The sequence below is a fragment of the Mya arenaria genome, chromosome 3, assembly GCF_026914265.1.
Source record: "Mya arenaria isolate MELC-2E11 chromosome 3, ASM2691426v1".
NCBI lineage: Eukaryota > Metazoa > Mollusca > Bivalvia > Myida > Myidae > Mya > Mya arenaria.
In genome coordinates this window covers 68,186,632-68,211,537 of record NC_069124.1, presented here as the reverse complement: position 1 = coordinate 68,211,537, position 24,906 = coordinate 68,186,632, and the positions used below count along the sequence as shown (strand labels likewise).

General features: G+C 43.2%; 1 protein-coding gene across 1 annotated transcript in view; it reads left to right on the top strand.

Annotated features, from left to right (window-relative positions):
* The window catches only part of LOC128228911 (cyclic nucleotide-gated cation channel alpha-3-like), a 49,117-nt gene extending 27,216 nt beyond the window's left edge, over positions 1–21,901 (top strand). The window contains exons 4-5 of the mRNA XM_052940457.1: positions 17,371–17,582; positions 19,433–21,901. Of these exons, the coding sequence (XP_052796417.1) occupies positions 17,371–17,582; positions 19,433–20,817 (1,597 nt within the window). The 3' untranslated portion in view covers positions 20,818–21,901. The remainder of the gene's footprint in view (positions 1–17,370; positions 17,583–19,432) is intronic.
* The last annotated feature ends 3,005 nt before the right edge of the window (positions 21,902–24,906 follow it).

The following is a 24,906-nucleotide window of genomic DNA, read 5'->3' as shown; positions in this document are numbered from 1 at the left end:
CGGTTATTCGACATGGACACAGAGTATCACAACTACCTACCTCGGCTATTCGACATGGACACATAGTATCACAACTACCTACCTCGGCTATTCGCCATGGACAGAGAGTATCACAATTACCTACCTCGGCTATTCGCCATGGACACATAGTATCACAACTACCTACCTCGGTTATTCGACCTGGCCTCATACTATCACAACTACCTACCTCGGTTATTCGCCATGGCCACATAGTATCACAACTACCTACCTCGGCTATTCGACATGGACACATAGTATCACAACTACCTACCTCGGCTACTCGACATGGACACAGAGTATCACAACTACCTACCTCGGCTATTCGACATGGACACATAGTATCACAACTACCTACCTCGGTTATTCGCCATGGACACATAGTATCACAACTAAATACCTCGGCTATTCGACATGGACACATAGTATCACAACTACCTACCTCGGTTATTCGCCATGGACACATAGTATCACAACTACCTACCTCGGCTATTCGACATGGACACATAGTATCACAACTACCTACCTCGGCTATTCGACATGGACACATAGTATCACAACTACCTACCTCGGCTATTCGCCATGGACACATAGTATCACAACTACCTACCTCGGCTATTCGACATGGACACATAGTATCACAACTACCTACCTCGGCTATTCGCCATGGACACATAGTATCACAACTACCTACCTTGGCTATTCGACATGGACACATAGTATCACAACTACCTACCTCGGCTACTCGACATGAACACAGAGTATCACAACTACCTACCTCGGCTATTCGACATGGACACATAGTATCACAACTACCTACCTCGGCTATTCGACATGGACACATAGTATCACAACTACCTACCTCGGCTACTCGACATGGACACATAGTATCACAACTACCTACCTTGGCTATTCGACATGGACACATAGTATCACAACTACCTACCTCGGCTATTCGACATGGACACACCTACCTCGGCTATTCGCCATGGACACATAGTATCACAACTACCTACCTCGGTTATTCGACATGTATCACAATTACCTACCTCGGTTATTCGCCATGGACACATAGTATCACAACTACCTACCTCGGCTATTCGCCATGGACAGAGAGTATCACAACTACCTACCTCGGTTATTCGCCATGGACACATAGTATCACAACTACCTACCTCGGTTATTCGAAATGGACACAGAGTATCACAACTACCTACCTCGGCTATTCCCCATGGACACAGAGTATCACAACTACCTACCTCGGTTATTCGCCATGGACACAAAGTATCACAACTACCTACCTCGGCTATTCGCAATGGACACATAGTATCACAACTACCTACCTCGGCTATTCGACATGGACACCGAGTATCACAACTACCTTCCCCGGAAACTCGACATGGACACCGAGTATCACAACTACCTACCTCGGCTATTCGCCATGGACAGAGAGTATCACAACTACCTACCTCGGTTATTCGCCATGGACACATAGTATCACAACTACCTACCTCGGCTATTCGCCATGGACACAGAGTTTCACAACTACCTACCTCGGTTATTCGCCATGGACACATAGTATCACAACTACCTACCTCGGTTATTCGCCATGGACACATAGTATCACAACTACCTACCTCGGTTATTCGCAATGGACACATAGTATCACAACTACCTTCCTCTGTTACTCGACATGGACACATAGTATCACAACTACCTACCTCGGTTATTCGCCATGGACACATAGTATCACAACTACCTACCTCGGTTATTCGATATGGACACAGAGTATCACAACTACCTACCTCGGCTATTCGCCATGGACACATAGTATCACAACTACCTACCTCGGTTATTCGCCATGGACACATAGTATCACAACTACCTACCTCGGTTATTCGACATGAACACAGAGTATCACAACTACCTACCTCGGCTATTCGCCATGGACACATAGTATCACAACTACCTACCTCGGTTATTCGACATAAACACATAGTATCACAACTACCCAACTCGGCTACTCGACATGGACACATAGTATCACAACTACCTAACTCGGCTATTCGTCATGGACACATAGTATCACAACTACCTACCTCGGTTATTCGACATGGACACCGAATATCACAACTACCTTCCCCGGTTACTCGACATGGACACCGAGTATCACAACTACCTACCTCGGTTATTCGACATGGACACATAGTATCACAACTACCTATCTCAGCTATTCGCCATGAACACATAGTATCACAACTACCTACCTCGGCTATTCGACATGGACACATAGTATCACAACTACCTACCTCGGCTATTCGACATGGACACCGAGTATTACAACTACCTTCCCCGGTTACTCGACATGAACACATAGTATCAAAACTACCTACCTCGGTTATTCGACATGGACACATAGTATCACAACTACCTACCTCGGCTATTCGCCATGGACACATAGTATCACAACTACCTACCTCGGTAATTCGCCATAGACACCGAGTATCACAACTACCTACCTCGGTTATTCGACATGGACACCTAGTATCACAACTACCTACCTCGGTTATTCGACATGGACACATAGTATCACAACTACCTACATCGGTTATTCGACATGGACACCGAGTATCACAACTACCTTCTCCGGTTACTCGACATGGACACAGAGTATCACTACTACCTACCTCGGTTACTCGACATGGACACAGAGTATCACAACTACCTACATCGGTTACTCGAAATGGACACAGAGTATCAAAACTACCTACCTCGGTTACTCGACATGAACACCGAGTATCACAACTACCTACCTCGGCTATTCGACATGGACACAGAGTATCACAACTACCTTCCTCGGTTACTCGACATGGACACAGAGTATCACAACTACCTTCCCTGGTTACTCGACATAAACACGAGTATCACAACTACCTACCTCGGTTACTCGACATGGACATAGAGTATCACAACTACCTACCTCGGTTATTCGACATGTATCACAATTACCTAACTCGGCTACTCGACATGAACACCGAGTATCACAATTACCTAACTCGGCTACTCGACATGAACACAGAGTATCACAACTACCTATCTCAACTACTCGAAATGAATACAGAGTGTCACAACTACCTACCTCGGTTATTCGCCATGGACACATAGTATCACAAATACCTATCTCAGCTACTCGACATGAACACAGAGTATCACAACTACCTACCTCGGCTATTCGGCATGGACATATTGTATCACAACTACCTACCTCGGTTATTCGACATGGACACATAGTATCACAACTACCTTCCTCGGTTATTCGCCATGGACACATAGTATCACAACTACCTACCTCGGTTATTCGAAATGGACACAGAGTATCACAACTACCTACCTCGGCTATTCCCCATGGACACAGAGTATCACAACTACCTACCTCGGTTATTCGCCATGGACACAAAGTATCACAACTACCTACCTCGACTATTCGCAATGGACACATAGTATCACAACTACCTACCTCGGTTATTCGACATGGACACAGAGTATCACAACTACCTTCCCCGGCTACTCGACATGGACACCGAGTATCACAACTACCTACCTCGGCTATTCGCCATGGACAGAGAGTATCACAACTACCAACCTCGGTTATTCGCCATGGACACATAGTATCACAACTACCTACCTCGGCTATTCGCCATGGACACAGAGTATCACAACTACCTACCTCGGTTATTCGCCATGGACACATAGTATCACAACTACCTACCTCGGTTATTCGCCATGGACACATAGTATCACAACTACCTACCTCGGCTATTCGCCATGGACACATAGTATCACAACTACCTACCTCGGTTATTCGCCATGGACACATAGTATCACAACTACCTACCTCGGCTATTCGCCATTGACAGAGAGTATCACAACTACCTACCTCGGTTATTCGCCATGGACAAATAGTATCACAACTACCTACCTCGGCTATTCGCCATGGACACAGAGTATCACAACTACCTACCTCGGTTATTCGCCATGGACACATAGTATCACAACTACCCAACTCGGCTACTCGACATGGACACATAGTATCACAACTACCTACCTCGGCTATTCGCCATGGACATATTGTATCACAACTACCTACCTCGGTTATTCGACATGGACACATAGTATCACAACTACTTTCCTCGGTCATTCGCCATGGACACATAGTATCACAACTACCTACTTCGGTTATTCGAAATGGACTCAGAGTATCACAACTACCTACCTCGGCTATTCCCCATGGACACAGAGTATCACAACTACCTACCTCGGTTATTCGCCATGGACACAAAGTATCACAACTACCTACCTCGGCTATTCGTCATGGACACATAGTATCACAACTACCTACCTCGGTTATTCGACATGGACACCGAATATCACAACTACCTTCCCCGGTTACTCGACATGGACACCGAGTATCACAACTACCTACCTCGGTTATTCGACATGGACACATAGTATCACAACTACCTATCTCAGCTATTCGCCATGAACACATAGTATCACAACTACCTACCTCGGCTATTCGATATGGACACATAGTATCACAACTACCTACCTTGGCTATTCGACATGGACACCGAGTATTACAACTACCTTCCCCGGTTACTCGACATGAACACATAGTATCAAAACTACCTACCTCGGTTATTCGACATGGACACATAGTATCACAACTACCTACCTCGGCTATTCGCCATGGACACATAGTATCACAACTACCTACCTCGGTAATTCGCCATAGACACCGAGTATCACAACTAACTACCTCGGTTATTCGACATGGACACATAGTATCACAACTACCTACCTCGGTTATTCGACATGGACACATAGTATCACAACTACCTACCTCGGTTATTCGACATGGACACCGAGTATCACAACTACCTTCTCCGGTTACTCGACATGGACACAGAGTATCACTACTACCTACCTCGGTTACTCGACATGGACACAGAGTATCACAACTACCTACATCGGTTACTCGACATGGACACAGAGTATCAAAACTACCTACCTCGGTTACTCGACATGAACACCGAGTATCACAACTACCTACCTCGGCTATTCGACATGGACACAGAGTATCACAACTACCTTCCTCGGTTACTCGACATGGACACAGAGTATCACAACTACCTTCCCCGGTTACTCGACATAAACACGAGTATCACAACTACCTACCTCGGTTACTCGACATGGACATAGAGTATCACAACTACCTACCTCGGTTATTCGACATGTATCACAATTACCTAACTCGGCTACTCGACATGAACACCGAGTATCACAACTACCTACCTCGGCTACTCGACATGAACACAGAGTATCACAACTACCTATCTCAGCTACTCGACATGAACACAGAGTATCACAACTACCTACCTCGGTTATTCGCCATGGACACATAGTATCACAACTACCTACCTCGGTTACTCGACATGGACACCGAGTATCACAACTACCTTCCCCGTTTACTCGACATGGACGCAGAGTATCACAACTACCTACCTCGGCTACTCGACATGGACATAGAGTATCACAACTACCTACCTCGGCTACTCGACATGAACACAGAGTATCACAACTACCTATCTCAGCTACTCGACATGAACACAGAGTATCACAACTACCTACCTCGGTTATTCGCCATGGACACATAGTATCACAACTACCTACCTCGGTTACTCGACATGGACACCGAGTATCACAACTACCTTCCCCGTTTACTTGACATGGACGCAGAGTATCACAACTACTTACCTCGGCTACTCGACATGGACATAGAGTATCACAACTACCTACCTCGGCTACTCGACATGGACAGAGAGTAACACAACTACCTAACTCGGCTTCTCGACATGGACACAGAGTATCACAACTACCTAACTCGGCTAGTCGACATGGACACAGAGTATCACAACTACCTACCTCGGCTATTCGACATGGACACCGAATATCACAACTACCTACCTCGGCTATTCGACATGGACACCGAGTACCACAACTACCTACCTCGGCTATTCGACATGGACCCAGTGTATCACAACTACCTTCCTCGGTTACTCGACATGGACACAGAGGTTACTCGACATGGACACAGAGTATCACAAATACCTCGACATGGACACAGAGTATCACAACTACCTACCCCGGTTACTAGACATGGACACCGAGTATCACAACTACCTACCTCGGTTACTCGACATGGACATAGAGTATCACAACTACCTAACTCGGCTACTCGACATGGACACAGAGTATCACAACTACCTAACTCGGCTACTCGACATGGACACAGATTATCACAACTACCTAACTCGGCTACTCGACATGGACACAGAGTATCACAACTACCTTCCCCGGTTACTCGACATGGACACAGAGTATTACAACTACCTTCCCCGGTTACTCGACATGGACACAGAGTATCATAACTACCTACCTCGGTGACTCGACATGGACACAGAGAATCACAACTACCTACCTCGGCTACTCGACATGGACACAGAGTAACACAACTACCTAACTCGGCTACTTGACATGGACACAGAGTAACACAACTACCTGACATGGACACAGAGTATCACAACTACCTAAGTCGGTTACTCAACATGGACACCGAGTATCACAACTACTTTCCCCGGTTACTCGACATGGACACAGAGTATCACAACTACTTTCCCCGGTTACTCGACATGGACACAGTGTACCAAACTACCTTCCCCGGTTACTCGACATGGATACAGAGGTTACTCGACATGGACACAGAGTATCACAACTACCTCGACATGGATACAGAGTATCACAACTACCTTCCCCGGTTACTCGACATGGACACAGAGTATCACAACTACCTTCCCCGGTTACTCGACATGGACATAGAGTATCACAACTACCTAAATCGGCTACTCGACATGGACACAGAGTATCACAACTACCTAACTCGGCTACTCGACATGGACACAGAGTATCACAACTACCTAACTCGGCTACTCGACATGGACACAGAGTATCACAACTACCTAACTCGGCTACTCGACATGGACACAGAGTATCACAACTACCTAACTCTAACTCGGCTACTCGACAAGGACACTGAGTATCACAATTACCTAACTCTAACTCGGCTACTCGACATGGACACAGAGTATCACAACTACCTACCTCGGTTACTCGACATGGACACAGAGTATCACAACTACCCAACTCGGCTACTCGACATGGACACAAAGTATCACAACTACCCAACTTGGCTACTCGACATGGACACACGAGTATCACAACTACCTACCTTGGTTACTCGACATGGGCACAGAGTATCACAACTACCCAACTCGGCTACTCGACATGGACAACGAGTATCACAACTACCTACCTCGGCTATTCGACATGGACACCGAGTATCACAACTACCTACCTCGGCTATTCGACATGGACACAGTGTATCACAACTACCTACCTCGGCTACTCGACATGGACACAGTGTATCACAACTACCTACCTCGGCTACTCGACATGGACACAAAGTATCACAACTACCATCTCGGCTACTCGACATTGTTACAGTGTTTTAGAACTACCTACCTCGGCTTCTCGACATGGACACAGAGTATCACAACTACCTACCTCGGTTATTCGACATGGACACAGAGTATCACAACTACCTACCGCGGTTACTCGACATGGACACAGAGTATCACAACTACCTTCCCCGGTTACTCGGCATGGACACAGAGTATCACAACTACCTAATTCGGCTACTCGACATGGACACAGAGTAACACAACTACCTAACTCGGCTACTCGACATTGACACCGAGTAACACAACTACCTAACTCGGCTTCTCGACATGGACACAGAGTAACACAACTACCTAACTCGGCTTCTCGGCATGGACACAGAGTATCACAACTACCTAACCCGGCTACTCGACATGGACACAGAGTAACACAATTACCTAACTCGGCTACTCGACATGGACACCGAGTAACACAACTACCTAACTCGGCTACTCGACATGGACACAGAGTAACACAACTACCTAACTCGTTTACTCGACATGGACACCGAGTAACACAACTACCTAACTCGGTTACTCGACATGGACACAGAGTATCACAACTACCTACCTCGGTTACTCAACATGGACACCGAGTATCACAACTACTTTCCCCGGTTACTCGACATGGACACAGAGTATCACAACTACCTTCCCCCGGTTACTCGACATGGACACAGTGTACCAAACTACCTTCCCCGGTTACTCGACATGGACACAGAGGTTACTCGACATGGACACAGAGTATCACAACTACCTCGACATGGACACAGAGTATCACAACTACCTTCCCCGGTTACTCGACATGGACACAGAGTATCACAACTACCTTCCCCGGTTACTCGACATGGACATAGAGTATCACAACTACCTAACTCGGCTACTCGACATGGACACCGAGTATCACAACTACCTAACTCGGCTACTCGACATGGACACAGAGTATCACAACTACCTAACTCGTCTACTCGACATGGACACAGAGTATCACAACTACCTTCCCCGGTTACTCGACATGGACACAGAGTATGACAACTACCTTCCCCGGTTACTCGACATGGACACCGAGTATCACAACTACCTTCCCCGGTTACTCGACATGGACATAGAGTATCACAACTACCTAACTCGGCTACTCGACATGGACACAGAGTATCACAACTACCTAACTCGGCTACTCGACATGGACACAGAGTATCACAACTACCTAACTCGGCTACTCGACATGGACACAGAGTATCACAACTACCTTCCCCGGTTACTCGACATGGACACAGAGTATGACAACTACCTTCCCCGGTTACTCGACATGGACACCGAGTATCACAACTACCTTCCCCCGTTACTCGACATGGACGCCGAGTATCAAAACTACCTTCCCCGGTTACTCGACATGGACACCGAGTATCACAACTACCTTCCCCGGTTACTCGACATGGACGCAGTGTATCACAACTACCTACCTCGGCTACTCGACATGGACACAAAGTATCACAACTACCATCTCGGCTACTCGACATGGACACAGTGTTTCAGAACTACCTACCTCGGCTTCCCGACATGGACACAGAGTATCACAACTACCTACCTCGGTTATTCGACATGGACACAGAGTATCACAACTACCTACCGCGGTTACTCGACATGGACACAGAGTATCATAACAACCTTCCCCGGTTACTCGACATGGACACAGAGTATCACAACTACCTTCCCCGGTTACTCGACATGGACACAGAGGTTACTCGACATGGACACAGAGTATCACAACTACCTTCCCCGGTTACTCGACATGGACACAGTGTACCACAACTACCTACATCGGTTACTCGACATAGACCCAGAGGTTACTCGACATGGACACAGAGTATCACATCTACCTCGAAATGGACACAGAGTATCACAACTACCTACCCCGGTTACTCGACATGGACACAGAGTATCACAACTACCTACCACGGCTACTCGACATGGACACAGAGTATCACAACTACCTTCCCCCGTTACTCGACATGGACACCGAGTATCACAACTACCTTCCCCGGTTACTCGACATGGACGCAGAGTATCACAACTACCTTCCCCGGTTACTCGACATGGACACAGAGTATCAAAACTACCTTCCCCGGTTACTCGAAATGGACACAGAGTATCACAAATACCTTCCCCGGTTACTTGACATGGACATAGAGTATCACAACTACCTAACTCGGCAACTCGACATGGACACAGAGTATCACAACTACCTAACTCGGCTTCTCGACATGGATACAGAGTATCACAACTCCCTAACTCGGCTACTCGACATGGACACAGAGTATCACAACTACCTTCCCCGGTAACTCGACATGGACACAGAGTATCACAACTACCTTCCCCGGTTACTCGACATGGACACAGAGTATCACAACTACCTACCTCGGTTACTCGACATGGACACCGAGTATCACAACTACCTACCTCATCTATTCGACATGGACACCGAGTATCACAACTACCTACCTCGGCTATTCGACATGGACACAGTGTATCACAACTACCTACCTCGGCTACTCGACATGGACACAGTGTATCACAACTACCTACCTCAGCTACTCGACATGGACACAAAGTATCACAACTACCATCTCGGCTACTCGACATTGTTACAGTGTTTTAGAACTACCTACCTCGGCTTCTCGACATGGACACAGAGTATCACAACTACCTACCTCGGTTATTCGACATGGACATAGAGTATCACAACTACCTACCGCGGTTACTCGACATGGACACAGAGTATCACAACTACCTTCCCCGGTTACTCGGCATGGACACAGAGTATCACAACTACCTAACTCGGCTACTCGACATGGACACAGAGTAACACAACTACCTAACTCGATTACTCGACATGGACACAGAGTAACACAACTACCTAACTCGGCTTCTCGACATGGACACAGAGTAACACAACTACCTAACTCGGCTTCTCGGCATGGACACAGAGTATCACAACTACCTAACTCGGCTACTCGACATGGACACAGAGTAACACAACTACCTAACTCGGCTACTCGACATGGACACCAAGTAACACAACTACCTAACTCGGCTACTCGACATGGACACAGAGTAACACAACTACCTAACTCGGCTACTCGACATGGACACCGAGTAACACAACTACCTAACTCGGTTACTCGACATGGACACAGAGTATCACAACTACCTACCTCGGTTACTCAACATGGACACCGAGTATCACAACTACTTTCCCCGGTTACTCGACATGGACACAGAGTATCACAACTACCTTCCCCGGTTACTCGACATGGACACAGTGTACCAAACTACCTTCCCCGGTTACTCGACATGGACACAGAGGTTACTCGACATGGACACAGAGTATCACAACTACCTCGACATGGACACAGAGTATCACAACTACCTTCCCCGGTTACTCGACATGGACACAGAGTATCACAACTACCTTCCCCGGTTACTCGACATGGACATAGAGTATCACAACTACCTAAATCGGCTACTCGACATGGACACAGAGTATCACAACTACCTAACTCGGCTACTCGACATGGACACAGAGTATCACAACTACCTAACTCGGCTACTCGACATGGACACAGAGTATCACAACTACCTTCCACGGTTACTCGACATGGACACAGAGTATGACAACTACCTTCCCCGGTTACTCGACATGGACACCGAGTATCACAACTACCTTCCCCGGTTACTCGACATGGACATAGAGTATCACAACTACCTAACTCGGCTACTCGACATGGACACAGAGTATCACAACTACCTAACTCGGCTACTCGACATGGACACAGAGTATCACAACTACCTAACTCGGCTACTCGACATGGACACAGAGTATCACAACTACCTTCCCCGGTTACTCGACATGGACACAGAGTATGACAACTACCTTCCCCGGTTACTCGACATGGACATCGAGTATCACAACTACCTTCCCCCGTTACTCGACATGGACGCCGAGTATCAAAACTACCTTCCCCGGTTACTCGACATGGACACCGAGTATCACAACTACCTTCCCCGGTTACTCGACATGGACGCAGTGTATCACAACTACCTACCTCGGCTACTCGACATGGACACAAAGTATCACAACTACCATCTCGGCTACTCGATATGGACAGTGTTTCAGAACTACCTACCTCGGCTTCTCGACATGGACACAGAGTATCACAACTACCTACTTCGGTTATTCGACATGGACACAGAGTATCACAACTACCTACCGCGGTTACTCGACATGGACACAGAGTATCACAACTACCTTCCCCGGTTACTCGACATGGACACAGAGTATCACAACTACCTTCCCCGGTTACTCGACATGGACACAGAGGTTACTCGACATGGACACAGAGTATCACAACTACCTTCCCCGGTTACTCGACATGGACACAGTGTATCACAACTACCTACCTCGGTTACTCGACATAGACCAAGAGGTTACTCGACATGGACACAGAGTATCACAACTACCTCGAAATGGACACAGAGTATCACAACTACCTACCCCGGTTACTCGACATGGACACCGAGTATCACAACTACCTACCATGGCTACTCGACATGGACACAGAGTATTACAACTACCTTCCCCCGTTACTCGACATGGACGCAGAGTATCACAACTACCTTCCCCGGTTACTCGACATGGACACAGAGTATCACAACTACCTTCCCCGGTTACTCGACATAGACACAGAGTATCACAAATACCTTCCACGGTTACTCGACATGGACATAGAGTATCACAGCTACCTAACTCGGCAACTCGACATGGACACAGAGTATCACAATTACCTAACTCGGCTGCTCGACATGGACACAGAGTATCACAACTACCTAACTCGGCTACTCGACATGGACACAGAGTATCACAACTACCTTCCCCGGTAACTCGACATGGACACAGAGTATCACAACTACCTTCCCCGGTTACTCGACATGGACACAGAGTATCACAACTACCTACCTCGGTTACTCGACATGGACACAGAGTATCACTACCTTCCTCGGCTACTCGACATGGACACAGAGTATCACAACTACCTAACTCGGCTACTCGATATGGACACAGAGTAACACAACTTCCTAACTCGGCTACTCGACATTGTCACAGAGTAACACAACTACCTAACTCGGCTTCTCGACATGGACACAGAGTATCACAACTACCTAACTCGGCTACTCGACATGGACACAGAGTATCACAACTACCTAACTCGGCTACTCGACATGGACACAGAGTATCACAACTACCTAACTCTAACTCGGCTACTCGACAAGGACACAGAGTATCACAACTACCTAACTCTAACTCGGCTACTCGACATGGACAAAGAGTATCACAACTACCTACCTCGGTTACTCGACATGGACACAGAGTATCACAACTACCCAACTCGGCTACTCGACATGGACACAAAGTATCACAACTACCCAACTTGGCTACTCGACATGGACACACGAGTATCACAACTACCTACCTCGGTTACTCGACATGGGCACAGAGTATCACAACTATCCAACTCGGCTACTCGACATGGACACCGAGTATCACAACTACCTACCTCGCTATTCGACATGGACACCGAGTATCACAACTACCTACCTCGGCTATTCGACATGGACACCGAATATCACAACTACCTACCTCGGCTATTCGACATGGACACCGAGTACCACAACTACCTACCTCGGCTATTCGACATGGACACAGTGTATCACAACTACCTACCTCGGTTACTCGGCATGGACACAGAGGTTATTCGACATGGACACAGAGTATCACAACTACCTCGACATGGACACAGAGTATCACAACTACCTTCCCCGGTTACTAGACATGGACACCGAGTATCACAACTACCTACCTCGGCTACTCGACATGGACACCGAGTATCACAACTACCTTCCCCGGTTACTCGACATGGACACCGAGTATCACAACTACCTTCCCCGGTTACTCGACATGGACACCGAGTATCACAACTACCTTCCCCGGTTACTCGACATAGACGCAGAGTATCACAACTAACTTCCCCGGTTACTCGACATGGACACAGAGGTTACTCGACATGGACACAGAGTATCACAACTACCTTCCCCGGTTACTCGACATGGATATAGTGTATCACAACTACCTAACTCGGCTACTCGACATGGACACAGAGTATCACATCTACCTTACTCGGCTACTCGACATGGACACAGACTATCACAACTACCTACCTCGGCTACTCGACATGGACACAGAGTATCACAAATACCTAACTCTAACTCGGCTACTCGACATGGACACAGAGTATCACAAGTACCTACCTCGGTTACTCGACATGGACACAGAGTATCACAACTACCCAACTCGGCTACTAGACATGGACACAAAGTATCACCACTACCCAACTTGGCTACTCGACATGGACACAGAGTATCACAACTACCTACCTCGGTTACTCGACATGGGCACAGAGTATCACAACTACCCAACTCGGCTACTCGACATGGACACCGAGTATCACAACTACCTACCTCGGCTATTCGACATGAACACCGAGTATCACAACTACCTACCTCGGCTATTCGACATTGACACAGTGTATCACAACTACCTACCTCGGCTACTCGACTTGGACACAGTGTATCACAACTACCTACCTCGGCTACTCGACATGGACACAAAGTATCACAACTACCATCTCGGTTACTCGACATGGACACAGTGTTTCAGAACTACCTACCTCGGCTTCTCGACATGGACACAGAGTATCACAACTACCTACCGCGGTTACTCGACATGGACACAGAGTATCACAACTACCTTCCCCGGTTACTCGGCATGGACACAGAGTATCACAACTACCTACTTCGGTTACTCGACATGGACACAGAGGTTACTCGACATTGACACAGAGTATCACAACTACCTACCGCGGTTATTCGACATGGACACAGAGTATCACATCTACCTTCCCCGGTTACTCGAACTGGACACAGAGCTTACTCGAGATGGACACAGAGTATCACAACTACCTTCCCCGGTTACTCGAGATGTGACATGGACACAGAGTATCACAATTACCTTCCCCGGTTACTCGACATGGACACAGAGTATCACAACTACCTACCTCGGCTACTCGACATGGACACAGAGTATCACAACTACCTAACTCGGCTACTCGACATGGACACAGAGTAACACATCTACCTAACTCGGCTACTCGACATGGACACAGAGTATCACAACTAACTAACTCGGCTACTCGACATGGACACAGAGTATCACAAATACCTAACTCTAACTCGGCTACTCGACATGGACACAGAGTATCACAACTACCTACCTCGGTTACTCGACATGGACACAGAGTATTACAACTACCCAACTCGGCTACTAGACATGGACACAAAGTATCACCACTACCCAACTTGGCTACTCGACATGGACACAGAGTATCACAACTACCTACCTCGGTTACTCGGCATGGGCACAGAGTATCACAACTACCCAACTCGGCTACTCGACATGGACACCGAGTATCACAACTACCTATCTCGGCTTTTCGACATGGACACATAGTATCACAACTACCTACCTCGGCTATTCGACATGGACACCGAGTATCACAACTACCTATCTCGGCTATTCGATATGGACACAGAGTATCACAACTACCTACCTCGGCTATTCGACATGGACACAGTGTATCACAACTACCTACCTCGGCTACTCGACATGGACACAGTGTATCACTACTACCTACCTCGGCTACTCGACATGGACACAGAGTATCACAACTACCTACCGCGGTTACTCGACATGGACACAGAGAATCACAACTACCTTCCCCGGTTACTCGACATGGACATAGATGTTACTCGACATGGACACAGAGTATCACAACTACCTACTTCGGTTACTCGACATGGACACAGAGGTTACTCGACATGGACACAGAGTATCACAACTACCTACCGCGGTTACTCGACATGGACACAGAGTATCACAACTACCTTCCCCGGTTACTCGACATGGACACAGAGGTTACTCGACATGGACACAGAGTATCACAACTACCTACCTCGGCTACTCGACATGGACACAGAGTATCACAACTACCTACCTCGGTTACTCGACATAGACACAGAGGTTACTCGACATGGACACAGAGTATCACAACTACCTACCTCGGCTATAATTCAACCGTCATGGAATCTTTATGGATGTATAGAGCAAAACCAGGGATTTTCATTCATGGCAAAAATAAAACTTATTATAGAACCTAATTATTTACTTAACCAATCGTTTATACGACAAAAAACATCCATTTTATCATGCAACGATTCCTTAAGCTTTTTAAAACATTTCGAACAACATATGTGCATGGTATTAGACCTCATGGAATAACGCAGGCGTAAACTCGTTAGCCCTAGAAACATATTTAATAACTATTATCATGGAGTTTATTTGCCAAAGAATATTGCTCTAGACAAAATAGTGTAAACCATTTCAGAAAAATAACTAATAAACTGTAGTTTTAAAAAGTTCTAGAATCATAAAATATTTTAGCAAAATCGTACTCTTCATTTAAGGATTTTGCAAAACTGCTGTTCAACAACATTGGGACTCAAAAACTTTACTTCAGTAGTTTTGTCCAATATCATAACAATACTTCCTTTAAGAGTATTAAAAGAGTGTACATGCATTAAGAAACATTTGGCGATTAATTTTCCCACATGTGAACTATAAAACCATATGTATAGACATAATCTGAATCCCCAACTACTGACTGGTTTGCAGTTGAACATTCGCGAATAATCGACTGAAAATGGTCGAATATCCGACCGGCGAATATACGAATAAAAGTAAATTAAAACAGTGTTTATCGCAAAGATACATATGTGTACGTACATGCATAAAGAAACATTTGGCGATTAATTTTCCCATATGTGACCTTTAAAACCATACCTATAGCCATAAGCTGAATCCCCAACTACTGACTGGTTAGTAGTTGAACATTCGCGAATAATCGACTGGAAATGGACGAATATCCGACTGGCGAATATACGAATAAAAGTAAATTAAAACAGTGTTTGTCGCAAAGATACATATGTGTTCATGCATAAAGAAACATTTGGCGATTAATTTTCCCATGTGTGACCTTTAAAATCATACATAAAGACATAAACTGAATCCCCAACTACTAACTGGTTTGCAGTTGAACATTCGCGAATAATCGACTGGAAATGGTCGAATATCCGACTGGCGAATATACGAATAAAAGTGAATTAAAACAGTGTTTGTTCAATCACCAACTGGAAACTAGCAGGTAGTTGAATATTCGAATCCCCAACTGGCAACTGTTAAGTAGTTGAATATTCGAAGCCCCAGCTACCAACTACCAACTACCTTTCAACTTTACCGTCATACGTATAAACACCATGTACATAAATACAAACACGACAAACAGACCACAGACGCATCAAAATAGATTGACCGATCAGTGAAACACGACTTCACTTGACCACGAGTCTACTAAGGGCTTAAACTGGTAAACCTTAAAAAAAAAAACACTCAACAAGAGACCCAGACGACAACAAACGCCAAATTATTCCATATCGTTTATTATTAATTTATTGTTGGTGTTACCTTAATTCTTTTCGGAGGTTTATTCTTGTCTGCCTCTTTCAGATACTGGCGGGGCTTCGTGGTGGACCCAAGCGACACGTTCTACTACCGCTGGCTTCTCTTCGTCTCGTGTGCAGTCATGTATAACGTACTATTTATAGTATCACGTAGTGTCTTCTGGGAACTCCAAGATAATTATCTCCCATTATGGCTCACACTTGACTACCTTAGTGACGTCATCTACATATGTGACATGTTTTTCTCCTCTAGAACAGGTGCGTTTCATTGTATGTTCCGTACCGTATTGCAGAAAAATAACTTGCTAACTATTTCGAACATTGTCAACATTGGCATTACAGGTTTATTAATTGCCTTTGGTAATAGACAATGTTTAAAATGTTTGAAATATTATGCGAGCATTATTCAAATCGAATGAACAAAGCTATGGTCTATATTATTAAAAAAAAAAATGTTACATATTTTGTCAAGAATCAGATTGGACAATGTTTACAGCTTCATACAAAGAAAACTTTGAACACATTTAACCGTTTTCAAGAAAGTAATCATTTTGTGCTTAACATAGACATGATTCCTGCAAGCTTAATGTTCTAATACACCGCATTAGTATGATCGATGTTCCTGATCCATTTAGCTAAGATGGGCTCTCTAGAGAATTCTTTAATTTGTAGAAAATATACTTGAAACGCAGAATGTCTGTGTCGCAACGCCGCGACACTGTTAGACACATTGATATTCATGAGAAGAGCTTGGGGAATGGCTTTTCCTTATTGTTTTAAACCAAGGTCTCGGGTACGGATGCCATCAATGTATATTTTGGCTTGCCAAAACGAGCAAATTATATTTTACCCATGTATCTTACACGCCTTGATCGTGAAGAAAATATTTTGCAATGCATATTAAACACGTCCTATAATTAAGTATTTTTTAAGGTTTTGGTTTAACCAGATGACAAAGTTAGTTTTTAAGTGTTCATTAACACTCAGATACGTGTACAGTAAAGCGTGAATGGATAAAAAAATGGCCATTCCTATGTCCGATCACATTAAATCAATTGAAGTACACATCAATCCACAAGGAACTCAGAGTTGTGGAAATGGTATCTTAAATCCATAATGATGCAATTAGCGGACTTCCAATACAGAAATGAACATGATGTTTCTAAGAAACTGCGCTAATATAATGATTACAAAAACAATTTTAGCAAATCATCGGAATCCATCTTCTGTTCAACATTGAAATTTTCGCTGTTTGTATACTCGTCATTGAAAGACTAATATATATATTTTGTCACAATTTTGTATATGTGGCAAGCAAAACTACACGTGTAGTACAAATTAGACATTTAAATCCACTGGTCATGTTCTCTACTCAAAGTAACATCGTGTCTTGAGGTCTGAGATAAAGAGATCATAGGCAAGAAAATCCATGAGATATATCGTCATTCTCCCTCTACTGGTATGCAACTTGTTTCTAATCCCAATTTCTTGGATAGCGTATTGGTGTACATGAATCATGATGTATGTGTTTTATTGACTTTGTTTTACCATTAGAACGACTGGTTTCCTGTCTGCAGAATGATAAATGACAGAATCCTCTTTACTAAGTTACCGCTTTTGGATTTTCTCGCTGAGAATGGCCAATTTTCCGATTTCGTCTATAAAGCCGTGAATTCAGAAGTCAAGACGAAACTATCAATTGTTTTGAATTCAACAAAGAATAATTAAAACCTTCCACTGTCCTGAAAAAAAAATAAACTTGCGTGTCGATGCTTTACAATTAAAATGACTGTAGTGTGAGAGTCAGTCAATTCTTCGGGAATAAAGACATAACCCATTATTTAATGAACGCCGTAATTCAATATCCATTCTGTTTAGTTCGGTTCTCTGATAACAAAATAAGAGAATCGTTCCTGTGGTAACGGTAAATCCGCAGAGGGATCCACAACTAAATGGTTGTCTCAACGCAAGTCATGAAGTGCTTGGGGGTAAAACCGTTAAGTAATTGCGTGAATATTTTTAAGGAAATAATTTCATTTTGTATCAAGGGACGTTAAACAAGTATCATTTAAACGTTTAATACTAATACTGGTCTGTATCTGTTTCAGGTTATCTGGAGGAAGGCCTGTTGGTTACAAACACGACTAAACTCAGAAAGAACTATTTCAAAGGAACAAACTTTAAGATGGACGTGATAAGTATTATTCCTACAGACGTTTTCTACGTTCTTACTGGCATTAATACGCCAGAACTAAGGTTCAACCGAATCGTAAAATTCAACCGCGTGTTAGAGTTCTTTGACAGAACAGCAACACGGACTAGTTTCACGAACATTTTCCGCATTCTCAATCTAGTGCTGTATATATTGATCATCATCCATTGGAATGCTTGCATCTACTTTGCGATATCACACGCCATAGGTTTTGGTTCCGATGGTTGGGTTTATGGAAACCTAAGCATACCTGAAAACCAGCCCTTAACTCGAAAGTACATATACAGCTTCTACTGGTCAACGTTGACTCTAACAACGATTGGCGAAACCCCTCAACCTGATAGAGACATAGAATACCTCTTTGTTGTTGTCGACTTTCTCATTGGGGTTCTCATTTTCGCCACCATCGTTGGTAACGTTGGTTCGATGATTACTAATATGAATGCAACCAGAGCGGAATTCCAACAGAAAATGGACGGTGTAAAACAGTATATGGAATTTAGAAAAGTGTCAAAGGAGCTCGAGCAACGTGTAATAAAGTGGTTTGATTATTTATGGATTAACAAACAATCACTTAACGAAGAGGAAGTACTGTCAGCATTACCGGATAAATTAAAAGCTGAAATAGCAATACACGTGCATCTTGATACTTTGAAAAGAGTGGCCTTATTTCAGGACTGTGAACCGGGTTTACTTGTAGAGTTGGTGCTTAAACTGAAACTTCAGGTGTTCAGTCCAGTTGATTATATTTGTAGAAAAGGTGATATTGGTAAAGAAATGTACATAGTGAAACGTGGTCAACTTGGTGTGGTCTCTGATGATGGCAAGACAACGTTTGCAACGTTAAGTGAAGGCAGTGTGTTTGGGGAAATCAGCATTCTTAACATCGCCGGTAATAAAAATGGAAATCGTCGGACTGCAAATATAAGAAGTGTTGGGTATTCGGATTTGTTTTGTTTGTCTAAAGATGACCTTTGGGAGGTGCTTAATCAATATCCGGATGCTAAGAAAATACTTATAGATAAGGGAAAGAAAATATTAAAGAAAGACAACTTATTAGATGAGGATTTAATGGAAAAGATGGAACAGCAACAAGAAACTACCGAACAGAAATTGGAAAGGATAGAAAGTGGTCTAGACACGCTGCAAACTCGGTTTGCACGACTTTTAGCAGACTTTAATTCTACACAGCAGAAGTTGAAGCAACGAATAACCCGAGTTGAAAAGACAGTACCAAAGGACCTTGACACGTTGTCAACTGGATCCTTTCTTGACACGTGACACAGAGATATGAAGCATTCGAACAAGTTTCATTAATTGGTTATGGTTAATTGCGTTCTTGATAGAATTTGATTTGCCATCAAAACTGGTATGAGATTCGAGAAAACGTGGTGATTTAAAATATGATGCAGAAAGGGGAACAAATCACGGGATAAGATATATATTTATTGCTGTATAGATTGTAGCCAGGGTAAGACAAAGAAGGTCTAATGAAAGACACATCTACCATTTTTACAATACGTAATGATTTGCAGGTTCGAATCATTATACATTTGAATCATATTTATATACGTGTATGGACTTCATTTAATGATATGTCTTCCATCGCACGTTTCAAATGTCAATATATTTTCTTTATGTTTGTTCCAAAGAAGCACGTGTATTCCTTCAAACAAAACAGCTATAGTGTGAGCTTTGCTCTCTTTGGTCCAAATAATAACCATTATCCGGTAAATTCAAGTGAGACTCTAATATAACAAAAAAGGAGTACTCTGAAACAGCTGTATTCTTTAGAAATGCTTGTTAGAAGTTAGAAAACGAGCGGTTAGTCCTATTGACAGTCTTACGGAACACTTACCAAGAGCTAGATGACATCATAAGAATTTAGTATATACACGTATGAAAAACTATTCAGTAGCTCGTGTGGGCAAAAGGGACGAGCAAACGAGAAACATGGACATTTTCACGCTGGCACGCATATGCTGAAGTTAACCTCATATCTATGCAGTCATTATACATATACTGTAGACGCATAGCTTTAGCTTGTGGGAGAAGAGACCAGTTATAAATGATATTGTCCGGCTGAAAAATGTCCGAATTAAGCGTCAAGAGTTTGGTCTAAGTTTAAACACTTTGTTTACATTTCTAAACCATTCGAGTTCATCATAGCTCAGTATTTGCCTTTAGTTGCTCGTCAGGTGGTATAATACGTGTCTCAAACGACATAGCCGAGTAGATGCGACGTGTCCATGTGGGTATAACTGTCACTCGGCGGGCCCCTTGTACGAGCATAACTTTTTTTTTGTTTAATTGCACGTGCAAAAAGAAAATATGTATATGTATTTATAAAATTCGACTGCTTCTATATATGCCTACTAATATATGATAAGCGTACCACAAGACTCGTCACCTTAGTGCAATAACTCAATAACTGCATATAAATATAGAAGCAGATATTGAGTTCTTGCACTAAGTTGACGAAATATCCATATGTGTCAACATTATCCATCATTAAAGCGTTCTACAAGTTGAGGTTTACGTGAACGTGACTTTTCACATCATCTCTTATGTTCTTGCAAATATTATGAACCTTTAATGCGATGCATGAAAGGCCACCATACCTTTTGCCTTGAAATTAACTGCAGATTACGTCCCTAAGGTCCACCAGCTCAGCAATAACGGAACATTACATCAGGGTATTATAGAACTGCAACCTCCAGACTTTATGGGTAATGTTAGGGGATTGGTTCTCTGTAGCGGTGACATAGCGACGGTAATATTTGCCGAGATAATCATTTCATTATTTTGTTGCCAGACGTAATGTCAAACGGGAAATAGATGATTCATACCAGACACCATTTTTGCATACGCACCCAAACTGTCACTGTGTATATAGCTGGTAATGTCAAAGCAACAGAAAAATAGTCCGCTTTTTCAAACTATAGGTAACAGAGTTTTGAAAACTATTTCAAAATTACCGGGTCCTTGAAAGAATCTGTAAGGGAATCCCTGAGTCCTGTCTTTCCCCTCTATGTCTGGTTTTGGCGTTGTCTCCAATCCGGTTCGCCATATTTTAGCATCTTGTTTTGAATTAAACAAGCACCCACTCTCGAGGGTAACCTCTTTGCTTGCCACAGATTATCTCGTTTTGACTTACATATAGCCACCTTATTTATATTCACTATTTCTGCAGGTAACGTGTTCCAATTGTTCCAATAGCTCTAGGGACGGATAACTTATATTTATGTCCACGGATTGATGTGTTAGTTGATAAGAAACGTTTGCAATACGAAATGTTGTCAATGCATTTAAAAACATGTTGAACACAGTTGAAACGTATGGATATTATTCATCCGCCCATTTGAATCAGAACACATCTAACGAAATAGTTAAATGAGCCTCAACAATTACTGCGGCCATCCTGGTTTCTTGATTACATGTAACTTGTTTAATCTGATAACTAAATTATTATTAGTTAAATTGTTAAGATATACTACCATAGCACAATCCAGACTTAAATTATAATATATATTTTAGTATCTTAGGGTAAATGATATTGCTTATCAATATTCTATATTAGCTAACATTAATGCTATAAAAATATATATACTTACTCAAACTATGCTATATGTGAATATGAGTATTTGATCAACGTGGCTAAAGCCTTTGTTTTTATTGTGTCCACGTGTATTGGAGGAGGGAAAGGGCAACGTTTGGTGTCATTTTACCATAAATCACTATGTACATTCATCAGTTTGCATATTACATAATAAAACACAAATACCAATAACTTATGTTTGTTTGTTTGTTTGTTTGTTGTTTTTTTTGTTTTAACGGGAGTTACTGTTTCGGAGAAAGGTTCAACTTGGTTTGGGAAATGCATAACAAACGAGGTTTGTTCAATTCAGCATGTTTTGTATTATTTTTCAAATTGCTCATGGAAAATGTATGTTACATAAATCACTTTCAGACCGGTGACAATATTTCGATTTTCTCGATTGTCCACCATAGCTACAAATGAACGAGTTACAGAATGACTAGGTCTAGGCAATGCCACAAACCTATGATTTCAATGCCTGGTCCTTTTGATTTTTATCAAGATTTGCATGAGGGCTTTTGTCATATCAACCGAAGTTGTTCATGTTTATTTTCTAACTAGCCTAGTAGCTTTATATGTTGATATCTTTAAGGAAGTCTCGTTGTTTACAATAGATTAGAGTTAATTAAAACAGCTCATCATGCTCGAGTCCTTAAACTCATGTGGCTCCACTTATTTTCGTAAATCTTTATGATCTACATGATCTCATTTTCAGTATATACGACATATGGTCTCATAGGTCTGGAAGCGTAAATCTTACATACTGAAGAATCGGAGATGTTTTGTCAAATCTTGTTCGACTTTTTCACTTATTTACTGGATAGATCGGGGGGTTTTTGCAGAAAAACCCTCCTTGTGGAGTTCATTACGGTTCATTCTAAATGTAGCCTACCTACCTGGGTTAACTTAATCTGTTGACAAATTTTACTTAACATATCCAGTTAATAAGTATGCAAGGCAATACATTTATGACAGCATGTCCTATTACGAGAAACATTCAATAAGTAAGATCACTAACAGTCTTCCGCAGAAACCATGTTTCATAAAAGATTGATATATTGTTGAATTATAGCCAGACATATATACATAGTGGCTATATTCCATTGGGATATTGAAACCTGAACAATATATCATTAAACCCCGACCTTCTGTAAAGAGATGGAGGGGGGGGGGGGGGGGGGGGGTTAATTGTGTAGCATAAATGGTAGTTGTATGTTGACATGAAGAACAGTTTTTCCCATGTATAAATAACAAACGACGGCTAAGTAAAAGTCAGGCAATGCCGTTGATTTCAAAAAGGACAGAAATCACCAATAAGGTTTTTTATGACATTTTCTTACATTCTAATGGCCGTTGTATAATTCCTTGCAAGAAGGTGGCGAACCATCACAGGTAAACTTTACGAAAATAAATTACCTACAAAATCTAATGACTATAAGAATAAAGTCCGGGTTCATGTTTGAAAGGCATACAGCTTATGAATGCTTCATCTCACAAAAGTAATATTGTACAATATTTCTTAGGACAAGAAAAGGTTATTCAGGTTAAACACGCACCTTATTCCTCTGACCTAAGCACCTGTGATTTTTTTTATATTTCACATTCTAAACAAATAGCCACCGAGGAAGGTGTTTCGCTAAAAATATACCTATGAACTAAGTACCGATGCAGTGAACATTCTAAACGTATAAAGACCAGAGACATATGAAGACTAGTGACATATAAAAACCAGTGACATATGAAGACAAGTGACACATGAAGACCGGTGCCAT